We start from the raw sequence: 9374 nt of genomic DNA, 5'->3' as shown, positions 1-9374 counted from the left end.
ACTTTAACCTACGCCCGTTATTAATAACTGCCATAATTGACATTTATGGTTTCGCTAACCTCGCTAGCTCTAAATTGACAAATCATGATTGAAATAATATCTAGATTTCCTAAATACTCATAAAACTTATTCAATTTGTAGAAGAGTTTATAAACTTTTCAATAAAATTTAAAATATATAAATTATTATATATTTTAATGAAAATTAAAATTCTGTCATGTAAAAATCTTTTGAAAATTTCACAAAATTTTATTTCTAAATAAAAATTTTAGCAATCATTTATTAATGAAAACTATATTAGGATAAAATTTTAACCTTCTGGTTTATTTAATTTTAAAATGAGATTAAATAGTTTTCCAAGCCCCGGGGTTTACCTAACCCTAGTCTCCCCTATACTATTTTATAATTATGTAATTTAACTTCTAATATTTTGTAATTATATTGACTTCAATATAATTGCTATAAGAAGGTTATAATATTGTACAACAAAATATTCAAATAAGCTTTGAATTAGTGATCTGCAATGGGCCTAATTTTTCAGGCCCGCCCGAAATATTTTTAAAAAAGTTTACCCCGGACGAAACGAATTTTTTTTTAAAAAAATTTACCGGCCCGGGGCCAAATGCTAAATGAATTCCTGTTTTAAATAAATTCCAATTTAGTGATATTGACATTTATGACTGACATGTTAAGATTTAATATTATTTTTTAGTGATATTGACATTTATGACTAACGCGCATATATTAAATATAATATTTTTAATGATACTGACATTTATGATTGACGTGTAAAGATCAAATATTATATTTTCTATTGTTATAGATATTTAAGTAATTCCCTGTTTTAACTAGATTGTAATTTAGTGATATTGGCATTTATGACTGACATGCTAAGATCAAATATAATATTTTAGTGATATTGACATTTATGACTGACGTGTAAAGATTAAATATAATATTTTTATTAATACTGACATTTATGATTGACGTGCAAAGATTAAGTATTATATTTTCTATTGTTATAGATATTTAAGTGAATCCCTCTTTTAAATAGGTTCTAATTTAGTCTATTGGCATTTATGACTGACATGTTTTTTGTAGTCTTAACGGAAAAATAACTAACAATAACTTTGCTTTTTTAGACTTTATTTTTGGTTTCTACAAATCAAAATATATAATATTAAAAAAATAAATTACAATCTTCGAATCATGAAAAAAAAACATTATTATTTCTTTTAAAATAAAATACAAAAATATCTTTGACCTCATTTCTTTTTCATATAAACATAATATATCTTTGACATCATTTCTTTTTCATATAAAAATATAATATATCCTTGACATACTACAACACGCCCCCTTAACAAAAATCTTGGGCAAAATTATATATATTTTTTTTTAAATCACTATGCAAAAAAAATTTTAATCATTCAAAAAAAAATCAGCGTATAAGCATTCAATAAATGATTCCCATAATTTTTTGTTTGAACCATATTTTATGTCTGCATTTCTTCTTTATCACTTACACTCAATCAGATCTTGATAATTATCCCAGTACTTTTAGAAGGTCGATTCTAACATTGCCATCCTCCTTTCTTTTAGGCGATTTTAGTAGTATCCTCATAACTTTTTGTCCTCCTAACATAGTGTCGTTCCTCTTTTACGTTGGACATACGATGTACATGGGTAGTGATTGCTTCTTGATTACACGATTATCTACATCTTTATTAACCAGGAACTATCCTAAATATTTTCTTTTTTTGCAATTTCCTCTTTCAACCATTTCTATGCACTCTCTTCCGCAACTGATCCCTGTGCCTGACACCTTCACTATTATCATCAAATTTTACCCTATTTAATTTGTTTCCTAAATTCTCTATTACTACTCCTTTCTCCCATTTTTTTTGTACTTCCATATAATCTAATCCACACTAACTGTCCCACAGTATATTTTAATTCCCTTCTATCAATATCCTTTATAACTACCTCAGCTTCACTGGGTATTAACATATCTAAAAACATCCTGACATTCCGGCCTATCATTTTTTCTGCCGGAGACAAACCATCATTACCCATCGCATTATTATAATACAAATGCTTCACCCACATTTCTCCTTTTCCACTTTTGGTTTTCTTCAACCATCCTTTAACCCTCGCTACAATCCGTTCCACCTGTCCATTGGAACTGGGATGATACGGTGGCGTTAACACATGATATACACCCATTTTTTCACAGAATCTCTTGAATTCTTCCCCGATAAAAGCTGGTCCACCATCCGATACTACAGTTTTCAGAATACCAAACTTCGCCCATATTTTTTAAAATGTTTAATCACAATATTCGCCGTTAACCCATGAATTTCTTTAAACTCTATCCATTTGGAGAACGCATCTACACTTAATATATACTTTTTTCCTTCATATTCGAATAAATCAACATGAACCCTCTCTCCTGGTTCTACAACTTTTAGCCATGTACTATTTTTATCCTTACGGGGCATGTCAGACCATGTATTACAAATCTCACATTCTTTTCCCAATTTATCAATATCCTCTTTCATTTTCGGCCACCATACGTACTCTCTTCCCCATTGTTTCATACGAGTAACTCCTTGATGACCCGCATGTATAACATTCAAAATTTTTTCCCTCAATTATCGGGGTATAACAGCTCGGGGTCCCCTCATAATACAATCGTCTACTATAGTTAATTCTGTTTCAATATTTTTGAAAACTTTATCATAATTTTTCCATGATCTCTTTCCCATTATACATAATTTAACTATCGCTAATTCTCTATCTTTCCTTGTAAACCTTTGTATATCTTCCCATGTCGTTGGGCTACCCTTTATACTTCTCATTATCGTACGTACAAGACATTCTTCCCGATTATCAATTTTCAAAATCACCGATTCATCCAAACTTTCGCCAGCACCTAACCTTGACAAAATATCAGGTAACTAATTCTCTTTTCCCCTTCGATATTTTAAATCCAGATCAAAACTTCCTACTAACAATAACCATCGCTGAAGTCGAGGCGATAACATCAACTCTTTGTTATCTTTCTTGAATAAGTGGACCAACCGCTTATGATCTGTAAAAACAACAAACTTCCTACCTATAAGGTATTCCGACATTTCGTTAATCCAAAAATCACAGCTAAAGCCTCCTGCCCTATCACTGAATACCTCTTTTCTACCTCTCGAGAAAAATAAAACAGGTCTTTCCATTCCATCTATCAAATGCAACATCGCTCCACCTACTCCTCTATTACATGCATCTACAGCCAAAACTACTTCCAGATCACTATTAAAACATACTAGAATGGGCTCTTTCCCAATTTTCTCTTTTAACGTTCTGAACGCAATCTCTTGTTCATCTTTCCATTCAAAATGTACCCCTTTCCTTAATAATTCATATAAAGGTGCAGCTATTTCCACAAAACTCGATATAAACCGATGGTAATAATTTACCATTCCCATAAACGACTGGACCTCTACTTTACTGGTCGGCCTATTCAAATTTGCAATACTCAACAAATTCTTATCTAACGGGTTTACCTCCAATCCATTAATCCTATGACCCAAATACGTCACTTCAGTTACTCCCAACACACTCTTTTCACCACTCGCCTTTAATCCTTTATTTCGTATTCTAATAAATACTTCTTCTAGCCTATCATCATGTTGTTTCATCGTTATCCCTACCACCAAAACATCCATATAATAAAAAACACCCTCTAAACCTTGGAAAACAGCAGCCATTGTCCGCTGAAAAATAGGGGCTGATACACTTAACCCAAATGGTAATCGACAAAATGTAAACAATCCCTTGAATGTCGTAATCGTCAACAACTTCCTAGTCGTTTTCGCCATCGGTAATTTCAAATATGCACACGAAAAATCAATCTTGGAAAAATATTTTTCCCCTTTCAAACTGGCCATTTCTTCTATTCGCGGTAACGGATATTTCACCTCTACAACCCAAGGATTCAAGGTCACTCTAAAATCTGCACATAACCTCAATTTTCCATTGGTCTTTCTAACAGGAACCAACGGAGTTATTCACTGTAACCAATAGGACAAATAATTTCATCTCTCGCCCAGTTGTCCAACTCTTTTTCCATTTCCGCCCTCCATTCAAATGGAACTCTCCGCACCGGACAATACTGCGGTACAAAACCTTCCTTTAAACGGATATCAACTTCATAATCCACTAAACATCCTAATTTCTCCTCAAAAATTTCACTATAACTATTCATTAAAACTGCCACTGCAAGTTTCCAATTTTCCAAATTCGACAATTGTTCCTTTCCTTCCCCTCCATTAATCTTCTTTTCCTCTTTTTTTCTTACAAATTTCGCCGGGAAATTCTGTAACACTGGTATATCTTTCTTTCCATTATCCAGTTCCTTATACATTTCTTGACTAATAATTTTCTCCTCTATTTCTTCTGTTTTTGTGACTATTTTTATTTCATCATTATTTCGCTCATTAATACATTTTCTACAAGGTATTTCCTTTTTTACCTCTCCAGGATCGTCATTTTCCATAATATTAACACTTTGCGACAACTCAGTATATCTTACCTTTCTTTTTTTAACTGGAACTATCCGTGTTTGCGGCATATTTTTTTTTTTCAAATTCACCTTTTCGATTACCCATCACACCATTTCCAATGATTTCACTTTTTGCATGACATAATTCTCGATTTTTTATTTCATCGTTCTGAACTTCAATCATTTCATCCCGTTTAATTTCATTTGAAAAGATACCCCAAAAATTATTTAATGGACCTATCTTAACAATCCATTCCCAACCCATAATAGTATCCACCTTTTTATCTACAATCCACAAATTTAAATAATTAACTATATCATTTATTACAAACGGCACTTCAATTTTTCCTACAACCTTTATTTCCGATCCATCAAAGTGTTTAACTCTCATCTCTTCTTTAATTATATTCTCCTCTGGCCAATATCTACAAAAATTTTCATAACCTACGATCGATATTGCCGCACCTGTATCCAATAACATCGATATTTTTCTACTTCCTACAACTATTTCCACACGAGGACATTTATCCTTCTCACTTTTGTCCTCTAATTTTAAAACAGAGATTCTATAATCCTTTATAATACCACCATTTACCAAATTTACATTTTTTTTACCTACTATATCTCTCTTAATTTCTACATCTCCATCCACACAAAATTCCATTTCATTCTTTAATGTAATACCCTCCATTTTATTACTTTCACTATCATCTAGTCACCTCTCTCGACATTCTATTGCACTATGTTCTTCCTTTCTGCATTTAAAACACATAACTTCAACTTTATCTTCTTTCAACTTTATCTTCTTTCAACTTTATCTTCTTTCAACTTTATCTTCTTTCAACTTTATCTTCTTTCAACTTTATCTTCTTTCAACTTTATCTTCTTTCAACTTTATCTTCTTTCAACTTTATCTTCTTTCAACATATCATTATTCTGTAGCACTCTTACATTAGATGCCGGTGCTATGTATTTCACTGCCGGAAATGCTTCCCCATTTATCGGTTCTTTTACATAACAATTCTCTTTAGCATGTCCCATTTTTCCACATCTTTCACATTGAAATGTTCTTTGATTATTTCCCATAATACGATAAGTCGCAACATAACATTTTTCACTACTATGTCCCATTCCTCCACATCTATTACATTTAATCGGTTGCTTGTTAAACATTGCACCGTTCTGAACACAATTTCTACCTATATGCCCAAATTCTCCACATGAATAGCATTTTACATTTTGCATATTAATCTTAGGACGATTAAATCTATTTCGGAAAAAATTTTCTTTTTCCCAATTTTCCCTTTCATTTCTCTGCAAATTCATTGACGTATTATACTCTTTAAAATGATCGTATTCCTTATCATTTCTTCGATCATCTCTTTTGAAATCCCTTTCATTATACCTTCTCTCACAATTTTCTCCATGACTATAATTATTTCGTTTATTATCTCTTATTCCATTTTCATCTTTAATCTCTATTTCTAATTTATTATCAATATCTTTTCGTTCCTCTCCCTATCTAATAATATTGATACTTTTCCTCATTCCTTCTATCATATTTTCATTTAAGATTTTCCATATTTCATCCTTTAAATTTAACATCTCTTCCCTAATTCTTTCATTTTCATTAACGTTTTTTACTTCCCTTTCATCTTTTCCTTTTTCAATTTCATTATTTTTTATTTCAATTTCCTCCGTAATTTTTATTCTATCTCTTTCTATAACTCTTTTTATTTTTTTCCGATGTATCATAATACCAATTATCCATAAACATATCACTACTAGAGCTATAATACAATTATTTCTCTGTGGAACCATTTCCACATACTTTTGAGTTTTTATACTTCTTTTATCACAAATTTATAAAAAATTTATTAAAACTTTTATTATAAATATTTTAACATTACTAAAAGTTAAACAATATATTAACCCAAATATAATTAATAATATCAAAATTATATAAATGCACATCATTTTATATATTTCAAAAATTTCTTACCTTTTTATTTTTAAGAATTTTTTATTTTCCACCGTGATTGTATTTTTTTATTAGTACACTGCGTCCACTATTACCCAGATATCTTGTCCGTGGCACCACTTTTGTAGTCTTAACGGAAAAATAACTAACAATAACTTTGCTTTTTTAGACTTTATTTTTGGTTTCTACAAATCAAAATATATATTATTAAAAAAATAAATTACAATCTTCGAATCATGAAAAAAAACATTATTATTTCTTTCTAAATAAAATACAAAAAAATCTTTAACCTCATTTCTTTTTCATATAAACATATAATATATCTTTGACATCATTCTTTTTCATATAAAAATATAATATATCCTTGACATAATACAACAATGTTAAGATCAAATATAATATTTTAGTGATATTGACATTTATGACTGACGTGTAAAGATTAAATATAATATTTTTAATAATACTGACATTTATGACTGATATCTAAAGATTAAATATAATATTTTTATTAATACTGACATTTATGACTGACGTGTAAAGATTAAATATAATTTTTAATAATACTGACATTTATGACTGACGTGTAAAGATTAAGTATTATATTTTCTATTACATTGATATTTATGGCAATTTTGCTTAATTTGTATTTAAAATTAACTCTCAAAGTTTTATATATTAATTTAAGGTTAAGTTCGAAAATGTTAAATTTTAATATAGAGATGTGAGATAAAACAGGATTAGAAATAATATATAAGATAATAACATTTTTTAAATAATTTAAATGCTTTATTTAAATTGTATATAAAATTTACGCATATATAAAGATTAGAAAAGATATAAAAAGACATGCGTTATAACGATGCGACATAAATAAGATATACGATATAAATAACAATTAAGACATGCGATATTACATATATTTGCTTTGCTCTTTAAAATGCTAACGCTAGCATTCATGAGCTCAACATTGCCTAAATATTAAAAATAATTTAATAATAATGATAAATTTCACTTTTAAGAATCCTAACTATTGTATAAGGATCCATCCAAGGTCTGGTCATTTTACCACCTTTCCTGTCAGCCCGATGGCTGTTCCAAATAAGCATTTGATCATTGACTAAATAATGGTTATTTCTACCAGCATTACGACTTCTATAATCCCTCTGCTGTTTAAGCTGAGCAAGATCTTTATTGTCAGCATATCTCATGAATATCATTCATCCTGGAAACTGTATCTTGAAAATAAGATTCCAAATCTCCTTCAGGTACATTGTCAGGATCAATATCCTCTTCCTCGTCAATCTTAAATAGAGACATAATATATAGTATATGATTATAAAATGAGATTTATCATACCCCATAAGCTTGTTTTGCTTTTCTACCATACATCAGCTCATATGGTGTAAATTTCGAAGATTCGTGTAGAGAAGTGTTATAGGCAAATATTATGCCAGGCAAGGCATCTGTCCAAATTAATTGATCATCCTTAATACACTTTAGTAGTGCATTTTGGATTGTCCTATTCACTCTTTCAACCATGCCATTTGCTTGAGGGTGATAAGCACTTGTCCCTCTGCATGGTCCCTACGAGTTTGTGAAAATTATTGCTTATTTAATTAACAAACTCACGTCCTTGATCATTAATTTGAATCTATATATAATATTAATATTTTATTACTAAATTTATTATACTTTTGCCCTACCATGTGTGCATAGTAACGAATAAAGGAAGCGTGATACCGATTTTGCTGTTTTATCTTTTAAAGGCATGGCTACAATATATTTGCTGAAATAATCAACTGCTACAGCAATGTATTTATAGCCATCCTCACTTTCAGGCAAAGCACTTAAATCAACACCTATTTGTGTCCATACCTTTTGTAAAATAAAAGATTGTTGTTATATTATATACTCTATTAGGAGGTTAGGTGTCATGTAATAAAGTAAAGCTGCTTACCATTATTTATGATTGCAGCTGAAAAAAAAACATAATAATAAAGAATGAGGTAAAATCTAAATTAGCTAAAAAATGAAATTATGATATATATATCAATTTTTCCTGAGATTGAAGGGGACTATATTAATTTTATTTATTATATTTTCAGATTATAAGTTTTAATTATTAGATTATATGCAAATTATATTTTTATTTTGGACTGTGATATTAACCTTAAAGAAACTAAAAATGAATATATGATATATTTCTTGTAAAAAAATTCAATAAAATCTAAATGGTTCAATATATGAAACCAACATAACTAATAAAAACAAGTGCCACATACATATAAGCTATAATAGACAGATTATTAATAAGGCTACAAATGAAAAATATAAAATACATAAACAAAAATTAGAAACAATTTTAATGACCAAACTATAAAATTTTTCAAATTAAGGATTTTTTATGTAATCAACTTTAATACCTTTGTTGGAATAGGAATTGAATGCAACTCATTGTTAGTTTTGTCAAATCTTGTGTTGCTACGCTGGCAAATATCACAACATTTTACAAAATTAACCACATCAAATTTCATATTTGGTTACCAGAAGCTAAAAATATAATACATGATATAATAAATAGATTTATTATGCAGAAATATTTTACCTACTAGTCAAGTTGCTGTGAGTCTTGGTGATACCAAAATGGTCAGCTAAAGATTTTGCCTCATTAGTATCACATCCACTCCACTATTACAAAATTAACCACATCAAATTTCATATTTGGTTACCAGAAGCTAAAAATATAATATATGATATAATAAATAGATTTATTATGCAGAAATATTTTACCTACTAGTCAAGTTGCTGTGAGTCTTGGTGATACCAAAATGGTTA

At 29.4% G+C, this 9374-nt stretch overlaps 1 protein-coding gene across 1 annotated transcript; it reads right to left on the bottom strand.

The window, feature by feature from the left end:
• Positions 1-5452: 5452 nt before the first annotated feature.
• Positions 5453-6379, bottom strand: LOC135929628 (uncharacterized). The gene is made up of 2 exons (XM_065466296.1): positions 6097-6379; positions 5453-6042 (listed from the first exon to the last, which is right to left on the bottom strand). The coding sequence occupies exons 1-2, from the start codon at positions 6377-6379 to the stop codon at positions 5453-5455; spliced, it is 873 nt and encodes a 290-aa protein (XP_065322368.1).
• Between the last annotated feature and the right edge of the window lie 2995 nt (positions 6380-9374).

Source organism: Gordionus sp. m RMFG-2023, chromosome 1 (genome assembly GCF_954871325.1).
Source record: "Gordionus sp. m RMFG-2023 chromosome 1, tfGorSpeb1-WG-v2, whole genome shotgun sequence".
NCBI classification, from domain to species: Eukaryota; Metazoa; Nematomorpha; class Gordioida; order Chordodea; family Parachordodidae; genus Gordionus; species Gordionus sp. m RMFG-2023.
The sequence above is the reverse complement of the archived record's forward strand: the minus strand, read 5'-3'. Positions and strand labels throughout refer to the sequence as shown.

Excerpts from the sequence above, each read along its gene's own strand:
- LOC135929628 (XM_065466296.1), bottom strand. The coding sequence starts at position 6,379 with ATGGTTCCACAGAGAAATAATTGTATTATAGCTCTAGTAGTGATATGT. Across the intron at positions 6,043-6,096 it reads GATAGAAGGAATGAGGAAAA|AAATAGAGATTAAAGATGAA; the intron begins GTATCAATATTA and ends ATAATAAATTAG.